Below are 23211 nucleotides of genomic sequence, written 5' to 3'. Positions count from 1 at the left end.
TTGTCCCCAGAATTCCAGGCTGATCTGGAGGCTGATTTCCTCCCTTACCCACATTGTGAAATGACTCTGTACCTGATGTGTTCAAAGTCAATAATTCCTGCCAAAAGAGCAAAATTTTGAATTTGCAGCGAAGGCAAACGAGTTCCTGGTGAAGGGTGGGCTCTGCCCATCTCCTTTTTGAAAGACAGGGTTTCATTCACCTCATTTATTTGAGATCTACGTGAACTTCTGTGGGTGGCGTTTCAAAACAATGTGCTCAGACCTCAAGGCAGCTTTCATTCCTGTTAATTGCCTCCCACAGAACTCCCAAAACGGGTGAAAGGGTAAAAAAATGCCTGAAGTGCTCTGGTATTTAGGGAAATACAAGGATTTACAAGGTGCATTTGTACCTGGAGAGCCCCAGTGTTATTCCACCAGTTGTCTGGATTTGCTCTCTGCTGTGATTTTCAGAACTGGGGCTCATTTTTTGCCTGCCAGTGCAATGTTTTCACCACCTCAGACACTCCATAATTCTTTCTCTTCAGAACAGTTTATTAGAATGATGGAAAACAGTCAAACACTTCCCATCTTCTGACTCTGCATTGGGAAGAACTATTAATATTTGATGCTAATCTTTCTTCAGGAGACCAAACATAATTCTCTGCAAAAGTGGAATAAAATACAGCATGGCAGAACCTGGAGAGGAAATGCCCAGAATTTGGTGTGCAATTGTCATTATTTTTAATAATTTGCTAAATTGCATGATCACTATTCCAAATAACAAACCCAGATGCTCTATACATTATTTTTTTGATGCAAAATATAAAATCTGCTGGCCTTTTTCATTAAAATTTCTCATCATTCTCATGGCAAAATCATCCAAATTGCTCGGGCCAGCCTTTGGAGATTCAGAGATAAAAAGGAAGTGTCAGCTTCTGAACAAGGCAGATTTTATTGCCCCTCTAACCAAGCCATGAGGTTGGGTTGTAGCATGAAACTCGGCACTAAAATCTCCATCAGTGCATTTTGTTTTCTATTAATGGCCTCACTGGTGGTGAGTTCATGGAGGATTGGTTTTTATGTGAGAGAGAAATAAAAATGGGGGGGGGAAAAGCCACTGGAGCAGTGTTCTTGCATGTAAAGGTAGAATTTTAAGAGCCCTCTTGGTACAGATAGACACAAGATTATTGCTAAATAAAAGGAAAAAAAAAAGCAGCAGAGTATCTAATCTGGATGCTGTAGGATCTCTGATTTTAATAAAAAATATCTTCTAAGAGACTGCTAAACTCTAAATTTCTTTTCATGGGATTTGTAATCATTTCAGCTGAAATTTACAGTATAAAACCTAAGGCTGGCTCATGACTGCATAGAGAATGAATTTAAAAAGGGTTAATAAAACGCTCAGTATTTTTCAGATCTTTTGCACAAGACAAAAATAGTCTGTAATAGTGGGATTTATCTATATTTATATAGAAAAATCTATATAATTTATGGATTCATGTATATAATATAGAGAGAGCTCTAGAGCAAGCATGTCAAGTAATTACTGATCTCAGAATTGTGAGAAAAAGGAAAACCCCTGTTTTTAGGAGAAAATTTAGGATTTATTACCAAAAACAATTCAGGATTTATTGGAAAGCAGTGAGTCAGCAGAATCACAGAATCATGGAATGTTCTGGGCTGGAAAGGGACCTTGAAGCTCCTCTCATGGACAGGGACACTTCCCTCAGCCCAGGCTGCTCACACCTCCATCCAGCCTGGCCTTCAACACTTCTTTAGCCAAAATTCCTGCACTTTTCTCCAAGCAGAACTCCTGGATGTGATTCACTCTCCCAAACCCAGAGTGGCTGAGTGATGCCTCCAACATCTCCCAACTTCCCACCCTGGAGTCATTCCCCGCTTGGCCGTCACGGATGCGACCCTGCCACGCCGTTAAACCACAGCACACTAAAAATACTGAAAATTCTGCCTTTTCAGCCTCCTTGGCTGCTCCTCACGGGCTCTCAGACACTCCTGGCTTGCCTCTCTCAGCTCTTTGTGCTGCCAGCCCTCGCAGGCAGATCCCTCCTGCTCCCCCTCAACCCTACGCGCTGCCGGAGATCAAACCCAAGCTGATCCCAGCTCCTGACAGGCTCCAGGCACCAGAGGAACAGCAGAACGTGTCTTTTTTTGTGGCTTTGTTTCCCCAGGTTGTCAATTAGCAGGAGGGAAAGTGTCACTCTCCAGCAGCTTTAGTTCCCTGCCCAGATTCTTCCATTTTTTTTTTGGTTGTTTTTTTTTATTCTTTGGGAGCGTCGTTTGTCAAAGTGTCGCTTGTGGAAGCTTGCTGGGGGTTTTTATGTCCCTGGAAATATTCTTAAAAGATGTTCTTTCATTATCTGCTGTTCGTTTAGACCAAGTGCTTTTGAAGTGATGTTGTTAGGCTTTGGAAATTTCTGAAGTTGACAACGATAAAGAAGGCTGGGAAGCTGAAATTCTTTGGTTTCAACAACAATGTTCTTTCCCCCCCCTACCCCTTGTTGTTAAAATCTGTGACTTAGCATTTTAAAAAAGATGAAAAAAAAAAAAAGAAAGACAGGAGAAGTTTGAAGTTTTCCCAGTTTTTCTATTTTTCACATACTACAAGCAAACTTTTTCCCCCTGGTTTGCAGCTCTTGGTGCTGCTGCCCTGCTCGTGGCCTTGGGGATGCACTCCCTGCCTCACCCCTCCCACCCTGCTGAAGGATTCAGGGATGCAGAGTTCGGGATTTTGGGAGGCTTCACCTGGGCTGTCCCTCCTTATCTCTCTCCTCATGCTGGAGCACATCCAGGGAAGGGAATGGGGCTGGAAAAGGGGCTCAGCCTGGAGAAAAGGGGGATCAGGGGTGACCCTGTGGCTCTGCACAGCTCCCTGCCAGGAGGGGACAGCCGGGTTTGGGATCTTATCCCAGGGAATGTGACAGGAGGAGAGGGAACGGCCTTAGGCTGGGCCAGGGGAGGTTTAGATTGGATATTTGGGAAAGTTCCTTCATGGGAAGGGTTGCAAAAGTTCAGAAGGGGCTGCTCAGGGTGGTGGTGGAGTCCCCATGCTGGAAGAATTGTTGAGTCCCCATGCTGGAATTGTTGGGTCCCCATGCTGGAATTGTTGAATCCCTGTGCTGGAATTGTTGAGTGAGTCCCTGTCCTGGAATTGTTGAATCCCCATGCTGGAATTGTTGAATCCCCATGCTGGAATTTTTGAGTCCCCATGCTGGAAGAATTGTTGGGTCCCCATGCTGGAATTGTTGAGTCCCTGTGTTGGAATTGTTGGGTCCCCATGCTGGAATTGTTGGGTCCCCATGCTGGAATTGTTGAATCCCTGTGCTGGAATTGTTCAGTGAGTCCCTGTGCTGGAATTGTTGAGTCCCCATGCTGGAATTGTTGAATCCCTGTGCTGGAATTGTTGAGTCCCCATGCTGGAATTTTTGAGTGAGTCCCCATGCTGGAATTGTTCAGGAAATCCGTGCATGTGGTGCCCAAGGACGGGGTTCAGTGGGAGTGTGGCGGTGGTGCCGTGTCATGGTTGCACCTGATGATTTTAAAAGTCTTTTCCAACATTACCAAGTCTAGAATTCCACGTTTTCCTGTCCCTGCTCTTCAGGAGGACAGCAATAAACCTTTAAGTGAAACCCCTGGGTCACCCTGGGTCGTGTTCCGTGGGCCCTGCTCCAATTAAATATTTAAAAGTAAATATAATATTTATAAAGTAAATAAGAACAGGAGTGTGATCCTTGCAGGAGAGGGACTGAGGGACGTTCCTGTCCATGTGAAACATTCCTCACTGCTGCTGGCTGGGGAAATTCTCTGGATTTGCTGCAGCACCATCACGTTTGCAGCTGCAGCAGATACTCAGAGCTACCTGTGGTGAGCACCTGGGGATGTTCTCTCACTCATTTTGGAATAAGAACATTTCCAAGGTGTTCTCATACTCATTTTGGAATAAGTCCACGGCTGCTACTTTTACTTTTCCAGGATACTGAAAACAACAGAGGGCTTTTAGGGTTTTTTTAATATTAAAAAAGATTTTAAAAGTGTTTAAAAATTAAAAGAAAATCACACTGCTGAAAAATGAGCATTTATTTTGTCCTCATTCTTGAATGGACTTACCCAGATATTCAGAATGTAGCATTTTTAACCTTGCTACTGCACATGTGCTACTTATATTTATTTTATTTTTATTTATTTTATTTTTTATTTAATTTCATTTTTATTTAATTTTATATTTTTATTTAATTATTTTATATTTAATTTAATTTTATTAATTATTTTACTTTTATTGAATTATTTTATACTTCATTTTATTAAATTATTTTACTTTTATTGAATTATTTTATTTTATTTTTAATTTTATTTTAATTTTAGTTAATTATTTTATTTTGATTTTTTATTTTATTTTATTTTATTTTATTTTATTTTATTTTATTTTATTTTATTTTTAGATGCAGACTTATATGCTACTTTATTTAGGGATTTCCATTATTATTTAAAGCTATCTCCAGAAAATTAAGGAAGCAGACTGCCTATATCCATCCTACACAGGGAAGATATGTGAATACAGGGATGTAGATGAAGCATAAATATAAATAAATTAAATATAAATAAAAACAAACCTGAATAAAAACAATCACTGAACATGCTGACTTTTTACAGAGTCTCCATAGTGTGAAGATTACATCCTTCAAAGATGCAGGAATTAATATTAAAATATATTAGCTTTAAATAATATAAATAATATTTTTTTTATTTACAAATGAAATAAATGAGAGAAAAGAAAGAGGAGACAGAAATGAAAAGGATTTTTTTGCCAAGTACCCAAATATTTTCCTTTGACATAATCAGTTCTGCAGGATATGGAAATTTATGTCTGCACATGTAAATATTTATCATAACAAACACATCCTCTATAGGGTGATGCTCCAGATGAGAGTGAAAGCCACATTTCCTGCAGATGAAAATATTTCCTCTCTCAGCTGCTCTTCCTCCACCAGAACAACAGAACAAAAATTTCTGATTCATTCCCCAGTATGGAACTTTGAATGTTGGAAATACATAACTGAAATTGGACATTTTCACTGCACTGTCATTATTTTGAAAGCTTCTTTTAGTTTTGCTCCCCCTTTATTTAAGGGGAAAAAAAAAATCATTTTAACCCGTATATGCATTTGTATTCTGATAAATCTGCTTTATGGCATGGTGGGAAGTGAGTCTGACATCTAGAAGGAATAAATACAAAAATCTCACAGGAGTTATGTCACAGGATATGGAGAATTCCAGCTTTTCTTATTCCCTTGCAAGGAAATACTGAATAAAAGGAAAATCTGTGGAGCCCTAATGGCAGAGTCAATAAGAAGTGCATTAAAATGCATTATGAGAGGCAAAAAGCCTGACCCAAAATTATTCTCATAAGATATTAATGAGTGGTTTCTATTTCCTTGGTACTGAGGATTTAAATCATGGAATATCTGAATTTGGAAGGGATTCAGGCTCTGCTGCATGGGACACTGCACTTCTTGAATGGCAGGTGAAGAAATAGCCAAAATTCCAGTTTGTGGGAAGTCAGCCCAAGAAGGGCTGGAGTGACATCCAGGAATGGGAATTTGGGCTGAACGAAGTTTTTGGGGTACAGAGAAACAGCAAACTCTGAGAAACAGCACAATCTCGTGCTGGAAATGAAAAGGAAATTCTCCTCTGGTGGGTTTATTTGTATAATTCCAGAGATTTCAGTGAAATTCTGGGAAAATCCAGGCCCAAGGAATGCTGAGGAAATGCAGAGCAGCTGCTGTGGCTGAGTGTAGGATTTGCTGTTTGCTGGTCTTAGTAAAAACCAGTTTTATTTCTTTGTGTCCCTAGGTAAGAAAATATTTACTTTCCATCCGGGATATGACAGTGAAAGAAGTGGGGTGGGATGTGGGATGGAAGGATATTTCCAAAGAAAAAGGAAAAAAAGAAAGGGGAAAACCACCTTTAGATGTGCCTCAAGCCTGGAAGTGGCATGGGATTTATAAATCACTTAGATCTGGGTAGTTGAAATGATTTGGGGACAAGGGGATCGATGGCAGTTTGTTTATCTGTGCACTCTGAGTACAGAAATTCACTTTGGAAATCATTTAGAAACAAATATCAATAAGGAAGATTCTTACCTGCATCACTCTCAAGCAACAAATCATTTAATGCAAGCGCTTGAAATGAGGTAATTACATAATTTAGAACATTCTAAGTCATACTAAAAAAAAAAAAAAAAGCCAGGAAAATTCAGACCATGACCGGATTTTTAGTGTTATTTTATAAATTGATGCTGAGTTTTGAGCTTTTCTTTAATTTTTATTGTTTGTGCAACCACACATTCCCCCAGTGTTGAATTGGATTTAAAACTGTACAAACATCTCCATTACTGTGGTCCAGATCTCTGTGGCATTTACATTAAAAAACAAAAGAACAAAGTCAAGCAATCCCTGTGGAAAAAAACAAAAAAGAAAAAGTTATTTCAGCAAAAGGAAAGAATTTTATTTTGATTCCTGAGGTTATGCAAGAGCTCCAGGAGAAGTGGGACAAGGATAACAAGGAGAGGATCGATATCCAGAGTTCAAAGGTAGGCAGCTGATCAAAGGTTAAATACAAGAAAAGAAATTATTCCATTCAAGTTAAATATAGAACATCGTAACCCAAATAGGTGCTTGGCTTCAATTAAAACTCTTGGAAAAGGCTTTTGTGTGAGGGGAAGTTCTCAAAGTCAGGCAAACTTTGTTTTTATTGCTTGGAAAGATGTGTGGGAAGGGTTTAGGCTCTCCAAAGGATGGGATATTTCCATTTCCACTCCAAAACATTTCCGGTTCTAAAGGGCAGAACCAACGAGATCCATTGAGGATTGCTGAGGAAATATTTCCTGGTTTAAAGCAGAGATGGAACAGCAGAGATGGAAAAGCATTTTCTCCAGGCTGGTGAGAGCTGAGAGCACTGGACAGAGGCAAAGGTGGCAGGAAAATGGGACAGGGAGAGCTGAGGGGGACAGGAGGGAGCGGGACACGGATCCGTGAAAGGAGCTGGAATATTGCGGAGGAAGCAGGAGCTGCCTGGATGGAAAAGAGCAAAATTCCCTCCCCAGCATCCCTGCCCTGGAACGTGGGTGGGAATATTGGATAGCACAGAGTAATTAGAGAGGTTGTGGATGCAGGAAATTCTGTTTTCCTTCATTACCAAACAAGAGGGAAATGTGGGAGGGATGGTGGGGATCAAAGGAGAGAGGAGATTCGTGGCTGTTGTCTTCAAGGGATGTCCAGAGTTGTGCTGTTCTGAGGAGAAAAAGTGTCACAGAGAACATTTATTAAATATTCATCTGACAGAATAAACACTGATAAGAATTGATTTTAATTTCTCATTAATCTGTTAATAACCAATGGAATTAAATCTCTTAGTGAAGGCAGTAACAAGAGGCTGGGCTTGAAGCAGAGCCCGGTTCTTTGCAGGTTTCCCTTTGCTGAGTTTATTCAAACACATCCCAGTTTGTCGCTCTCCAGACCATCCAAATTCAGGAGAAAATAACACAAACCTACCAAGTTCTGCCATTTTTAGGCAGCAGCTCTTTTGGTTTCATCCCAGATCCAAAACCCCTCAGTCCTAGATTTTTATCCAGTTATCAAAACCATGATCCCAAGGCCAGGCTGGAGGGGGCTTGGAGCACCCTGGGATAATGGAAGATGGAACAAAATGAGCTTTAAAGTTCCCCCCCAACCCAAACCATTCCAGGATTGTACAAAAACCAGTACAAGGACATTTTTATCCATGGATTCATGGCATTGGAAGCTGTTACAGGAACTCCTGGGTACAGCTGGTCTAATTCCATCTCCTGTGGCTGTGTCCTGATGAGGTGATCTGGAGTTTTGAATATTTTCTCTTCAATACAGAAGATTCTTCTGGTTATTCCCGAATCCCATGGATCTGGAGGGATCCTCTTGATCAGATTCTTTGCTCTCCTCCAACCCTTTGGTACTTTCAAGACTCAGTTAATGGCAAATAATGTTCTTAACAGATATTTTTGGATTTTCTGCTCTAATGTCTTTTTTTTTTTTTTTTTTTTTTTGCCTTTCCTGCACTGAGTATTCAATGCAAATTTTATCCATTTTTAAAAAGAGCTGGAATATTTCAGTATCAGCTGCTTTCTGGGCTGACCCTGAGTATGGGGTTTATATCAGGAGGAGGAAATGGGGCTCTACATCCACCTGAAAGGTCTCCTGAAGTTCCTAAAAGGGACCCACTGGTCAGGGAGCATTTCTGAATCTCTTATTCCATAATTATTATAATGTGAATAATGCCTTGTGCATTAAACATTCAACTGAAATGACCCTGAATGTGACAGCAACCATATAATAAAGGCAAAAAAACCCTTATTTTACATAATAGAATTTAAAATATTAATAATATAAGTAATACACATAGTGTATGCTTAAGTGTGCACACTTAACCATGCAGTTATGAATTATTTAGGTTCATACATACACCAAATGTGTATTTAAACACTTAAACTTTGCACATGGGCTCATTTGAAGTGCATTATTGCATTGGATTAATTTGCAACATTTTACTTGCAAATAATCATAATTCAAAAATTCAGATTGCAATGTATTTGTACTGGTAATCAAAAACACCACCAAGCTTGTCTGAATCCTTGGAATTCACAGGAGATCGGCATTTCCAGGAAATGTAAAGAGGAACTTCCAACTCTGCATCGTTTATCAAAGATTTCCTGGTTTGGCTGAAAAAAAAAAACCCAAAAGTTCCTCAGCTGAGAGGACAAAAATCACAGAAATTATTTTTTGGAAAGGAAAAGGGAAAGGAAAAGGGAAAGGAAAAGGGAAAGGAAAAGGGAAAGGGAAAGGAAAAGGGAAAGGAAAAGGGAAAGGAAAAGGGAAAGGAAAAGGGAAAGGGAAGTCCCCAAAGGTGCCAAAACCCTCTCTCTCCCCAGCCCACCACGCTCCAGCTGTGCTGCCAGATGTTGCCATCCAGCTGCTCCTTCCAGCTCCAAGGAAAAATCCAATTATCTGTGCACGTGTGGCAGCTTGATTAGAGCAAGCACAGCCAAGTGTGACACGGTTTGATCTTTTCCATGAGTGGAATCGTAATTCCAGGGCCAGCCGTGTCTGTTTAGTGCTGCAGTCTCCGCTCCTGTTCCACCCCACCCCGTCACTCCCAAAATCTGCGTCCAGGAGGAGCCTTTTCAGCACAGGGATCATTTGGGAACCCTTTGGAATGGCACTGATGGAATGGGAGAAGATTTTCCATCATTTCCTTTCCCTCTGAGCTGCCATGGTTGGGCATTTCTCTTCAGCTGCCGTCAAACCACAAGAGTTCCAACAAAATTCCAAGAGTCCCAACAAAATTCCAAGAGTTCCAAAAAAACTGAGCTCAGAAAAAAGATTTGGAACTTTATGGCTCTCAGGGAAGACTTTTTGCCTTCAGTGGGGATTTTCTGGTGGGATGCACACAGCAGGATTGTTTCAAACCTCTGGGTGTTGTTTTTCACAGGTGCTGGAAAGCCAAACCATGAGGAGAGTGAGTTAAAAAATCCCGTTTCAGCGCAAGCAGGGTGTTTAATTAATAATTAATATTTGGAAATTAATAATTGGAAACTTCCCCCCTGCTCAGAATGAGGGATTTTCATGGGATTTCCTGCAGTGGGGCTGGATCCAGGGTGTCTGAGGGAATGTGGGGTGGGACAGACCCCAAGGGAGCAACCCCAGGGGTGACCAAAGTGAGTTTTGAAGCTGGGATTTCTCAGCCTGGGTGAGTTCCTTAGGAATTATTATCCTGGGAACTCAGTAAAACCTTCCCCAGGGGCTGAAATGTGGGATTCAGGATGATGTGCTGGGACTCTCAACGCAGAAAACAACAAGAATCAGATTCCCCAAATAAATAAGGAGAAATGGGGTTTCTTGGAAGGGTCTCAGAGCTGAAGAAAAATCTGATAACAATTTGTTTCCCCAAATAAATACTGAAAAATTGGTTTTTTGGAAGCCTTTGGCTGTCCCTAATGTTTCCAGTGTCAGAGGGGAGGGTGCAAATGGTGGGACAAAGTGGGTTTTCCCATGGAGGGAGTGGGTTGAAGGTTCTGTACCCCCTCACCCCTCTCTGCATCTTCAGGCAGCTTTTATTTGTCAGAATATAAAACATAAAATTACCCCTAAATGATCATTATCTTTGCCAACTTCATTATCATTTCACAGTGAAATTTCAGGAAATTTCTAATTGCAGGAACCCACCTATGAGATGCTGGCTGTTGAGTTTTGTACCCCAACATTTTAAAGCAAAGAACAATCCTTGAAATAAATGTAAAGCACTGGAGATTGCCCCCACCTCCTGCAGCAGTTTTTTCCCCATCAACTTTAATTGTAAATATGTTTTCCCCATCTCTTTAGTTCAGATGCTGCACTCTTAGGATAAAAAGAGGCTTTAACATGAATTATTTTTACAGTAAACACACAACAACAACATTTCTTTCAGTGAAATAAACAGAGACCAACATTCATTAATTAACCTTAAAATTTCAGGTTTAATTTTACAACTTTTCAAGTTAAAACACAGGAAACACAAATCTGGCTGAAGTCATACAACCCCCTCCCAAACTTCAAATTCTTTTTTCAAGTATCTGGATATTTTACAGATAAACAGCTTGAAACATTAATTCATGCTAAATTGGTCATCTGGAAACATTTGCTTCTACTTTATCCTACCTTAAATTCTTCTCCAGAATAATGGCTTGCATGGGTGTAATTAAAATTAAGATCGAAGTTAAATATAGGGAAAATTACTTCAAAATAGGCTTCAAATCTACTTCAGTAACATCAGCTGCATCTTTTTTACAAAATTTTATCAGATATGAAGTCAGAGAGGAATTTTGCTCTGAAAAAACCAGAGTTTTTCCCTTCCGCACTCAGCTTTGAAAAATCAACTTATCCTAAAGTGCCACGGCGGGCTGGTGACTGCTTTGTACACAAAATTCCTGGCTATGAACTGACTCTGCTGCTGTGCTTGTGAGTGAAAAAGGATTCCAAGGTGACAAAAAAAGCCCTTTGAGGATTGAAAAATAGGTTTAAAGTTGCGTGAGAACGCAGCGGTGTGGCCGATGTCATTTCCCATTTCAGCTCCATTGCAGGGTGTAGCTCTGGCCCAGTTTCAGCTGGAGATTGGTGATGGTCAGGAGCTGGGAATAAAACACACAAAATGCACATTTAGCAGCTGAGACCTAAAGATCCACGGTGTTTTCTGTGATCCAGGGAGAAACTGGTTTATTTTAAACTGCAAGAATTTATTCCCTTTTTTTTTATTTATTTTTTTTTTATTTGTGTACAAACACAGTTTAACCAGCACAGATTTGGGAGTCTGACCCTCTCTGATCCCTTCCTTCATCCACTGGCTCTTTTAGAGCCGAGGATCCTTTTATTTTAAAAATAAAGGGATTTTTAAAAGGCAGCAAAATTTGGAATACACTGCAATTCAACAGTGCATTTGAATGCATTTGAATTTTTTCCCCCCATCAGAAGATCAGCAGCAGAATTTCAGAGATGCTTTTCCTCCTGTCACAGCTCCCAGGTTCCCTTTTAGGGAACAAAATCCACTGCCAGAAATGGCATTAAATGCTATTAAAGAATCATTACCCGATGGCAGCTTGTACATCTTTCTGAAATATGGTATATTTTAAATATGGTAAATACATGGGTGTTTTAAATATGGTAGATATTTAAAATATTTGCCATATTTAAATATTTATCTATGTTAAGTATACAAATAATTCAAATATTCTAATATAAAAGTTAAAAGTGCTAATTGTATATAATTGTATAGATATTTTAAATATGGTAAATACATAAATATTTAAATATGGTGAATATGCAAATAATTTAAATATTCTAATATAAAACTTTTAAGCGTTCTAATGATGCAGATATTTTAAATATGGTAAATATAAAAATAATTAAAATATTCTCATATAAAACTTTTAAGCGTTCTAATGATGCAGATATTTTAAATATGGTAAATATAAAAATAATTAAAATATTCTCATATAAAACTTTTAAGCGTTCTAATGATGCAGATATTTTAAATATGGTAAATATACAAATAATTAAAATATTCTCATATAAAATTTTAAATATTCTAATTACACAGATATTTTAAATATGATAAATATACAAATAATTTAAATATCCTCATATAAAAATTTTAAAGGTTCTAATTACACATATATTTTAAATACGGTAAATATACAAATAATTAAAATATTCTAATATAAAAATTTTAAAGGTTCTAATTACACAGATATTTTAAATATGGTAAATATACAAATAATTAAAATATTCTAATATAAAAATTTTAAAGGTTCTCATTACACAGATATTTTAAATACGGTAAATATACAAATAATTAAAATATCCTAATATAAAAAAATAAATATGCTAATTTTATAGCTATTTTAGAGATGGTAAATACACAGCCATTTCAAATATGGTAAATATATAAATATTCTAAATACCCTAAATATATCATTATTTCAAATGTGGTATCACAGCTGAATCTCTGCAGTTTTAAGGGCAGAAATGCAGGTGGGAAATGTTGTTTTTAACCCTTTGAGGAGCATCTCACCTTCTTGTTTGTGTCGTAGGCCACGGTGGGGTTTGCTGGGAGGGTCCCCCCGTTCTGTGTCACCGTCACCCGAGTGACCTCGCTGGGCACCCCCAGCACCTTGATTTCAGTGAACATCAGGTTGTTTGGGTCGGTGTAATTCTGGTGTGGAACTGAGATCTCCAAAATGGTCTGAAAGGAAGAGGGGAAGACAAATCCCAGAGATTGGGATTAGGTGTGAAGATCTTGGAGCAGTCTGGGACAGTGGAAGGTGTCCCTGCCCAAATTGAGGTGATTTTTACTGTCCCTCCCAACCCAAACCGTTCTGTAATTCTGTGAAGTCCACTTGAGCTTTCATTTGCTGTCTTCAGGTTCTTTTTCTGATTCTTTTTCCCCAATACCTGTGTGTTGTTCTTTATTTTTCAAACACTGAAAGCTTAAAATATTCTAATATAAAATATTAGTGTTAACCTGGCCAAACCCTGGACTCTGCTGTGCTTTCACTGCTGCTCAGCTGATTGATGTGAGGAGTGAAGCAACAAGAAATTCTCCACCCCCAGCAGGACAAACCCTTCCTTCCCTGCCCCAGTCTCACCTTCCAGCTGCTGTGGGAGCTGCTCCAGGCTCTTCTCCTCCTGCTTTTTGCCCTCCCAGAGCAGCTCCTGCCTCTCCATCCCCTCCCTCAGCACTCACAGACCCCCTCTCCTTCATTTTAAGTCGATTTTGGATTCCCTTGGGATGCTCCCAGATCCCCCCACAAATGTGCTGTGACATAATTCATAATTCATAATTATGTGACATAATAAAATGTATTTAGTGCTCAGAGGGTGAGTGTTTCTCTCATTTTTGGTTGATTCAAGACCTCTGTAATTAGGCTTTTCCTTAACGAGTTTTTGTAAGAGCAGGGAAAGGTGCTTTTATTTTATAATCTCCTTACAACTGCAAATATTGAGTGTTAGCAAAACAAACTCCCTTCCACGGCAATTAACACCCTTTTATTTGACAAAGACAGAATTAAATGAGAAGAAAGAACAGTGTGGATAAAATTAGGAGACATTGTGGCACACTGGAAAATAATGAAATAAGAAAGTGTGTTTTCTCCTACAACAGAAAGAGCTTTTCTTTTAAGCCAGAAGTCCCTATAATTAGAGCCTAATTTATTTCCACATATTCCATTGGTTATGGTAAGAAGTGAAATCTGACAATTGTACTTAACAATACTCTTCAGATTCACTCCTCAATTCATTCTTAACAGAGTTTAATCACATTTCATGTACCCTAATCATCTGTGAGCACAATTTAATGTAAGGTTGGGATATGTAGACATTAAGAAGACCCAAATTAAAATACCCATTGTTAAAAATATATATAAAAAAAATTTACCTGAAATGACTATTAAATAAATGTGAGCTAATGAGATTACCTTGTTAGCAGTAAATGATGTCAGCAGGTAAACACCGTCTTCATATGCATCTGTTAAAAAGAAAGAATGAAAGAAATTGAATAAAATGTCTTTGCTGTCTGCCTTATTTAACACATTATCAAAATATCTGCTCAAGGATTGTGCCCATAGACACCTTACAAATGTAAGGGATGTATTTATATGTAAATAAAGAGAAGTTTTGCATTTCCAGAAGATGAATGCAATCAGACATAAAATACTTTCCGTGTGTATAAAGTTGAAATGGAGGTGAAAGGAGAACATTTTAGGCTTAAGATATAAAAGCAGGCAAAGAAGCAGCACTAGGAATATCAGGGGAGTTTAGATGAGGAGGAAAATGTTTCTGTTTCTTGCTGAAGAGCCATTTCCCGCTTGCCCCTGCATTCCCTGTGCGATTCCAGGTGACACCTGACGCTGCTGGTGGCTGCTGCCTGTCTGAAATCACTGTTGGCATTTCCCAGCCCTGTAAATTCAGCTGTGGCTGCCCCAGAGCCGTGCTGATCTCTGGTTTTGGAGCTCCTGCCACCCCACTCCTGCCCGTGTCACCCTGTGAGATGCTGCTCGCCATCCCTGCAAATTCCATTTATCATCAGATTTCCCCAAGTGTGGCCATCAGTTCTGGATTCCAGAGCTGCTGGTGGGTGTGGAGCCCCTCCAGATCCACCTCCAGCCTCTGCAAACCACCCCCTCCAGGAGGGTCTCCATGCAGGGCACATTCCCTTTGTTCCTGATGGGAACCTGGGGCCAGAGCTCGTGGTTGTCACAAGGGTGGGGAGGAGAAGCGACAGCTCGGCGTCTCTTGTCTGCAGACAGTTTAAATCCAGCCGTGCTGAGGAGATGGGTGAGAGCTCTCACATGATCCATGGTTATGGCTCCCACAGGTTTGAGGAGGAATCTTTGTTATCTGCCTTGCCTCAGGCCCAGGGCACGATTTCATTGGTACCACATATTAATTCTATAAATCACGGCGTCGTGTGGCTTCAATCAGGAAGAGTCAAGCTGCTGCAATGCTGCTCTGCAGCTTCCATTTCAGTTCTGCCTCTGGAGGCCACTTCAAATCTGCCACCCAGAAATGGCTTTGGCACGAGTCCATCCCTTCCCTCTGCTCCTCCTCGGACACCCCAGAGTTTGTTCCATCTCTTCTCAATCCACATCCTTGGGTTTGGTTTTATCTGCTTGAATTTGGGTTTTGAATATCCCCAGGGATGGAGCCTCACTTGGCAGTATCCAGCCATCCTCACAGCAAAGAAAAAGGGGTTTTAAGAAGGGAAGAAGGCCTGGACGTACCAATGCGAACCCCATCATCCCAATAAAGGTGTCCTTCTGCAAACAGAGCATCATCCAGGGCCACCGTGAGTCCCATCGGGTTTTTCCGGCTGTGGAAAACACAATTTTCTCTCAATTTCCTCTGCTAATCACGTTCCATATTCCCCAAATTTTAATTTCTTCACAGAAAAGTTGTGTGCCACCCAACTGGCCTCCCATAGCCATCTTCCCATCCCATACTGCTAAAGACCATTAGGAAAAAAAAAAACCAAAAAACCCAAAAAAACCAAATGAAATCTAAAATTTTAACTTCTTCCTACCTGTAAGCAGTTGTATTGGCAGGTCTTTGCCAAGGCAGGATGTATCCACCTCGGATGTGCAGGTTGATGTGCTCCAGAGGAGCTGATAAATTTTGGAGCTGTCCCCTAAAGCCAGTATCTGTGTCCTGTGTTCAAAAAAAAAAGGAATTTTTACCCAGTTTTCCTCCAGAATGAAATGATAATATTCCTCTAGACAGGTTAATTAGTTGTTACTGCAGGAGTAACTGTTAATAAGAGAAACCCTGAAATTTTGGCTCTGTAAAAGCCTGGCCTGCCCATGGGTGATGGCAGCTGAACCAGAGGGGCCAAGCGGATGAAACACAAACCTGTGATTAATGAAGGCAGTTCTGAACCTGCTCTTCCTATTTCCAAATCTTTTATTATTTTCTGGGAAAAAATTATGCAGCTAAAACCCATTTTTTTTTCTTTCTTTATTAGAGCATTCCATTACAAAAACTTTCTGTGTATCATTTGAGGGTTACAAAAAGTGAAAAGAACTCTAAATTAAAGGTATTACTTCACCTTTTCATTTATCATAACTCTGGTCATGTTATTATACATTATTATAAAGGAATCGAGGATTTTTATTATTTCTTTAATCAGCTGAGGAGATTTTATGTTTCTAAGAACTTATATTAAATGCAAATTAGGCAGGAGAGTGTTCCCACCTCTCTGCCATGCTCAGCACTGGGAAAAGACAGAAAACACAAGTGTTAAAACACAATTTTTTTGGGATGACTTACCGTGTGGTAATCATACCAGCGGGCATTGGGGAAATACGCGTTCACACTCCGATCACCCTGCAATTAAACACACAAATTTTAGGCACCTCAGATCAAGAAGTGGAGCTAAATCAAACTGATTTTAGGAATAAATGCTTGAAAGCTCACTAGTTTCATCACAGGGCTGATGAGCAGGGCAGGACCCCAGAGGAACTGCTCGTCGATGTCCCACGTCTTCCTGTCCTCCACAAACCTGTCGGGATGAGACAGCCAGAGCTGAACTTTCCCAAAAAGTTCCTCCTTGGAGACCCTTCTGTCAGTAATTTCACCTACTTCTTCTAGTATCTGTTTCCTTGTTGTTACTATTAATGACTCAGATCAATTAATATTGCACAAAGATCCTGACACTCGTTAGAGAAATGCAAATTAGTGCTTAGCTTTGGGGTTTTTTTGTCCATTTCTTTGCTTTTGCTTTTCAGTACTTTGGGGCAACAAAACTCTGAAGGTCTTATGCTTATTATTTACAATAATAGAATCTCGGACAGACTTTTTAATTTGAGCCACTCTTTTCTGAGTTTCTTCAAAAAAAAGAAAATCAACACATGCAAAAAACTCAGTTTTTCCCCAGCCAAGACTTGTTTGGTTTTTTTGTTTGTTTTTTTATTGAAGGGGGAAATGCTGTAACAAAGAGGGGACTCTGTTGTTAGGGGGTCACAAGCAGAGGAGTTTTAATGGGAATTCTTGCGGAGGAGAGCAGGGGAATTGCACTTACTCGTGGAGAACGGGGCGGATGACGGTGCTGCCTTGGGCGTGGGCGTCGTGCAGCAAGGTGTAGAGATAAGGTAGCAGGGTGTACCTGATGTTCAGCACATTCCTGGAAATCTCATGGAATTTGGTATCCCAGGAAGCAGGATCTTGCCTCTGAAAGAGAGTGTTGTTAGAGAAGCTGGGTTGGACTGCCTGAGAAAGCTAAAAAAACCCAAATCAAAGTAGGAAAACGAACCAAGGAACTTTCTCCACTGAAGCAGAGCATCTCTGCTTGTTTATTCTTCAACTACACAGCAAGTGAAAACCGTGGCTGTCACTGTCAGCCCCAGGAGGGGAACTAGGAAGAGGAACCCTGGTAAAACCCCAGGGGAAACAGTAAAAATGTTGAATGCAAAGTGTCCCCAAGGTGTGACACGTCCCAGGGTCCATCATCCATCAGCCCTCTGCTCCCACACTTGCAGCAGGACGCCGAGGCACCAAGGACTGGTGTCAGGAGAGCCTCAAATCTTTATTAAATGTCTGGAACAATACCTTGGCAAATTGGGTGATGCTGGGAGCACCACGATAACCCCAAATCTGCATTTTGAAGGCTTTCACAGGCCTGTGGAAGGTGTGTGCTGCGAGATAAAGCAGCCAGCTTTGAAAAGGAGACTTTAATCCATTAGATATTTGCCATCTAAATAGCTCCACTCTGCTAGACCTGAAGCTTTCCCTGGAACACAAGTGCTGTTTCCCTTTTTTTTCATTTTCCCAGTTATCTTGTTTTACAGCTTTCTCCACTCCAGTCCTTAGCCTGCATTTAGGCAATTATTCCCCTCTCCTTTTAGCAGAAATACAATATCTGATGGTGGCAAACGTGCAAAGCACAGAAATTCCTGAGTCTCACTCCAGCATCTTGTTACACTGCCCCATTTTCTCATTTCTTGTATAATTATGGGCAATTAGGGCTGAGAGCACTGAGGTCAGTTCTGTTTCTTGAAGTGTGTTTGCCATAAAATCTCCATTTTAGCCTTGCTGTAGCTCATTGAAATCCAAATGGCACAGAGGATGAAATATGTAGGGTTTGATTCAGTGAAAGCAAAGATGGAACTTCCTTCAAGTGTCCAAATCCCAGAGCAGCCCCTCTGTGGGCATAAAACCTCCCAGGTGATGGGGAGGCTCCACAGCAGAGCCAGCATAAAAATAATGACAATTTCCATTGTATAAAGAGCCAAAAGTGTTCTTTTCTTCTCCATTTGACTTGGAATGTACTTTTTCTTTTTTTGAGCCAGGGCAATTGTGCATTATTCTGGCTGGTTTTGCCTGTGTGTTGGAAAGGCCCAGCTGCCAACAATTATTAAAAATTTGCAACTCACCCGTGTTCCTTTCTCGTTGTGATTCCTTGAATATGGGTAAAATGCACCCAGCTCCATCCAGCGGGCACACAGCTCGTACTCAGAGTCTTTGAAGAAGCCGCAGATATCAGCTCCTGTCTGAAATTTTCAGAATAACCCAAATGTAAAACTGTGTTATCGTGTACAGCATCACAGTAATTAAATATAAGTTAATAACTCATTAGCTTACATAAGATATTCCAAAGAGACTGAACTCCATCATGCCTGAAAAGAGAAATAAATTGGAGTTACTGGCTGGGATTTTTTACATTATGGTTCCATAGACATTGTTTATTACACTACTGAATCAAAAGAGAAAATACCAAATACAAGCCCCACAATTTCTCTAACGTGTTGTGTTTTCCGGCTACAGAAGGAGATGGGATGTGGGTGGACAGGAGCAGAGGAAAAAATTGAGTGGCAGGATGCAGGGCATGGAGGGGTCTGGTCCCAAGGGAATTAAAGGAGTTCCCAGCACCTGGTACAGAAAGAAGTAAGAAGGAAGAGTAAAAAAAGGAATTCAGCACAGATTCTGGTTGCAGATAATAATAATAAAAAAAATCACAGGAATACAAAAAGCCAGGAGGTGGAGGAGAAACAAAGCCAGGCTGGATAATGCTTGGAGGAACGTGGTCCATGGAAGGTGTCCCCACCATGGCAGGGGTGGAGCTGGATGCGCTTTAAGGTCCCTCCCAACCCAAACCATTCCCTGATTTGGTGATCCCAGGAACGCAAACCCTTCTCCTGGCACGTACCAATAATGGATTTGTGCATCTGGTCCCAGGCTGCCGTGTTGTCCCCCAGCCAGTGCCCCACCCATCTCCCGCTGCTGGGGTAGGTGGAGCGGGAGATGACGATCCCGCGCTCCTTGGTGGCGCCCTGCAAAGCCCTGCGTCACAAACAGACAGAGAAACCGGTCAAGGAGAAATGCTGCACGAGAACTCACGGCCTAGGAGCCTCTGAAAATAAATGTATGGGTTTATGTTATCATAGCAAAGGTATATCATCATATACATCCAATCCACGCGTGCCTTTTGTGGCAATTCAATAGGATCCAGGCACAGTCCTGGCAAAGCTGGCCAGCCTGAAGCTGCAAAGAGAACTGCCAGACAAGGAGGGATTAAAAAGGACTTTTCCAGCTCAGGCTAGCTCTTCTGTGGGAAAATAGGAATGTAGCAAAACTTTTCCAAGCCCACTTTCTAAGGGTACCACAATGTGTGCGTCATTCCTTCTTACAGCATCTGAAAACTTGAAGCAACAGTTGGATTCAGCAAAAATCCAACCCAAAGGCTCACAAGAGTGAAAAAAGAGGTAGCAGGAATATTGGATCTCTCAAGATAAGTTTAGTTGACTTTAAGGTGTTGAAATAAACAAACAAAAAAAAAAAAGATTCAGGGATTTGTAGTCCCTTCTGAAAGACCAAGGTGACAGGATATCAATATGAATATTAGTCAGAAGATCACCCTGATTAAATCCCACTGCTCTCCACCATAATTGCCTAAACTGCTGCTTCAATAAGGCACTATTTACTTATTTTTCTATAGGATTTGCAGCTTTAGTGACACCATAATTACAGCAAAGACACACAAGTCACTTAAATTACCTCAGCAATTAGACCAGACTAATGTGCCACAATTATTTCCTCCGGGACAAACAGTAACTTTCCTAGGATCTTTTATTCCTTTGTAGCATATTTTCCAACATTTTAATTCTCTGCTTGCTTTCCCTGTGTCAAGAATGCCTTGGAAGTGGCAGCTAAAATTTCCAGAGTGAAGACAGAGAATGTCACGTGTGGAACTGCTGAGGGATGAGCAGGACCTGAGTGTTCTGTGGCTGGAAGCTCAGGCCTGCAGCTCCATAGCTCTAGCCATGAAAAACAATTATTCAGGTCACAAAGGCTGAATTCACCTCCAAACAGTTCCTGTGTTCACTAATGAGGGCTCTGGCTATGCAAAAACCTCATTACAAAAGAACAGCACCAAGGAAATATCCCAAAGTTTCTGTGTCTGATGGATGGAGAACTGAAATGACTCCAGGTTACATAAAATACCGATGTTCACTTTTCAGTTACAGTCTTTCATGAGTTTTGTGTGCAAATAATCTTTCTGTTTGGATGGTTTAGTATCGAAATAAATTATTGCATTTCTTCAGTTGCACAAGTACCCCTTCAGTTACTGCCAAAAGAATAAATTTGGGACTGAAATATATGTGTATATATATATTTTGTAGATAACATTTGCTATAAATTTCCAGTGTGAGAATATCTGTGTGAGCTGTGAGATTTATTGTAGTGATTTCTGTTGCAGTGCCTCGCAAAAGAGAGGAGAATATTTCAGTTCATACTTAAAACACAGAAACTGTGGCAATATTCCTTTTCCCATCAAATTCTTGTCTACTCCACTGGGCTTGCACAGCTGGGTTTTGGCAGGGGTGGCTCCAGTGAGAAAATTCTGAGTCTTCCTCGTTTCTGATGGAGCCAAGGACCTGCCCCTGGCTGAGCCCATCAGCAGCATTGGGTGACTTTGGGATAACAGGAATAAGAAAGGGAAAATGTAGCTCCCAACAGCAAGTGGAAAGAGAGAGGGAGAGAGGGGTGGGGATGTGTGGGAGCAGCAGCCCTGCAGACCCCCAGGCCAGTGCAGAAGGGTCGGGAGATGCTCCAGGCTCTGGAGCTGGGGTGTCCCTGCAGCAGAGGGAGCTCCGAGGGGCAGCACAGATCCACCTGCAGCCCCTGGAGGATGCCCAGAGGAAGCTGTGAGCCCTTGGGATGCCTGTGCTGGATTCCTGCAGGAAGCTGTGGAGCCCTGGAGAGAGGAGGAGGGGAAGAGAAGGGGGAGGAAAGAGCAGCAGAGACAGCGCGTGATGGACTGGCTGCAACCCCTGCTCCACGTCCTCCCCACCTCTGCTGGACAGCAGGTAGAAAATAGGGAATGGATTAGAAAAAAAGTGAAGACTTGGGGGAATTAAGGTCGGGTTTTAATTGTCATTATCCTCTCTGATTTGATTTCCACAACTGAGCTGTTCTGCCTGTGACAGTACTTGGTCATAGAGTGGTCCATGAATCTTTCTTTATACTTTCTCTCCTCTTCCCAGCTGAGCAGGGAGGAGTTGGAGGGGCTTTGGTGGGCACCTGGAGCTGAGCCAGGGCCCAACCCACCACATTTTGTGATGCCCCAAATCCCACCAGACTGGGCTGGCAGCACAAGGATCAGACATTCCCTCCTGTCCTGTCAGCAGTTTCAGCCTTGCCTTGGCTGGCAGGGCTGCGCTGGCACGCTGCCAGTGGAGCATCCTCTCCCAAATCCAAACAGCCCTGATATTTTCCCTCTTTATGGGAATATCAAAGTTACCCAGGGCTTTAGGGTCGTTGAGACGTGCACAGAAAATCTGTGCCTTGCTCCCTGGCTGAAATGAAAATGGAACAGCCCAGCCCTGCCACCACTGGATCAGGAGTTACCTAAAGCAGGCTGGGGATGATTCAGAGGGACAGATAATGACATTGGCCTGGGAACTGGGGAAAGAAATGCTTCAAAGTAAAGCTTTACACTCACACTTTGCATTTTAAAAGTCACCACCCCCCCTTTTCACTTAGTTTTAAATAGGGAACATAATCGAGCCCTCCTGAAATTCACACGTCTGAAAAACTGTCTTCATTTTCCCTCACTGGATGTGAAGTGTGAGGAAAACCAGAGCAAACCAGGCAAGCCCAGCAACGCCCAGAAACAATAATTATGTGATGTTTAATGACAGGAATTCTGTGCAGAAGGGATTTATTGCAGTGGAACCATGGAAGCACAGCTTCAGCTCAGCCCTGCACAGACCCCCCTCCCCTTCTCCTGCAGCTCTGCTCCCACCACCCTTCCTGCACCAAGGGGGAAATCCCTGACTGGAACAACTCCAGCAGCTTCCCAGCACTTGGAGCATCCAGCCCCTCTTGGAGCATCCAGCCCCTCTTGGAGCATCCAGCCCCTCTTGGAGCATCCAGCCCCTCTTGGAGCATCCAGCCCCTCTTGGAGCATCCAGCCCCTCTTGGAGCATCCAGCCCCTCTTGGAGCATCCAGCCCCTCTTGGAGCATCCAGCCCCTCTTGGAGCTGGACTGAAAAGCCAGATTGGTCAGAGTGAAGAGAAGGATCGCTCAGGCATCTTAAATTAACCAGTGGAAGTTTTTTAGGAATGCAGGCATGGAATATCCATTTGGAATGTGTTTTGGAGGCAGCATGGAATATGCAAAGCACTTACTCCAGGCTGGGTCTGGCTTGGGACCATCCATAAAGGTTGTGGACGTCGTAGTGTCTGACTGGGGTCCCGTCTGCGAGGTAGTGCTGGCCTTCCATGCATGGAGTTTTGTGGATTAATCCTGTCGACCTAAATCCCAAATCTTGTGGAAAGGGAAGAAATGTATTTATTATTAATAACAAGCATGTGTTAATCACTTGAGTTATTTTTTCTTAATTTGCATAATCTTGTAGGCATGCGGTCTCTTTATGCTGTTGGTTATTTATTTATAATTATCAAAATAGCATTTCCAAAATGGAATATTTCCAATATTCCTCTGCAGGTATCTGGGTTTGTGAATGTTTTAATAGGTCAGTTACAGATGCTCTTACTACAGAGGCTCAAAGAATAAAGAGTATATCAGAAAATATCTCAAATCTTTTTAAACACTGTCACTCTAACCACATAAACAGAAAAATGGGTGTGGTGGGGATAT

The 23211-nt window shown here is 41.4% G+C and overlaps 1 protein-coding gene across 1 annotated transcript in view; it reads right to left on the bottom strand.

The window, feature by feature from the left end:
• Positions 1 to 10528: 10528 nt before the first annotated feature.
• SI (sucrase-isomaltase) overlaps positions 10529 to 23211 on the bottom strand; it is a 42108-nt gene continuing 29425 nt past the window's right edge. Inside the window, exons 37-48 of the mRNA XM_058843907.1 lie at positions 22740 to 22878; positions 19255 to 19388; positions 18690 to 18724; positions 18482 to 18598; positions 17131 to 17279; positions 16527 to 16611; positions 16380 to 16436; positions 15637 to 15761; positions 15338 to 15426; positions 14033 to 14082; positions 12631 to 12801; positions 10529 to 11191 (exon numbers count right to left, since the gene is read on the bottom strand). Of these exons, the coding sequence (XP_058699890.1) occupies positions 11129 to 11191; positions 12631 to 12801; positions 14033 to 14082; positions 15338 to 15426; positions 15637 to 15761; positions 16380 to 16436; positions 16527 to 16611; positions 17131 to 17279; positions 18482 to 18598; positions 18690 to 18724; positions 19255 to 19388; positions 22740 to 22878 (1214 nt within the window). The 3' untranslated portion in view covers positions 10529 to 11128. The remainder of the gene's footprint in view (positions 11192 to 12630; positions 12802 to 14032; positions 14083 to 15337; positions 15427 to 15636; positions 15762 to 16379; positions 16437 to 16526; positions 16612 to 17130; positions 17280 to 18481; positions 18599 to 18689; positions 18725 to 19254; positions 19389 to 22739; positions 22879 to 23211) is intronic.

This window comes from Poecile atricapillus, chromosome 8 (genome assembly GCF_030490865.1).
Source record: "Poecile atricapillus isolate bPoeAtr1 chromosome 8, bPoeAtr1.hap1, whole genome shotgun sequence".
Taxonomy (NCBI): Eukaryota; Metazoa; Chordata; class Aves; order Passeriformes; family Paridae; genus Poecile; species Poecile atricapillus.
The sequence above is the reverse complement of the archived record's forward strand: the minus strand, read 5'-3'. Positions and strand labels throughout refer to the sequence as shown.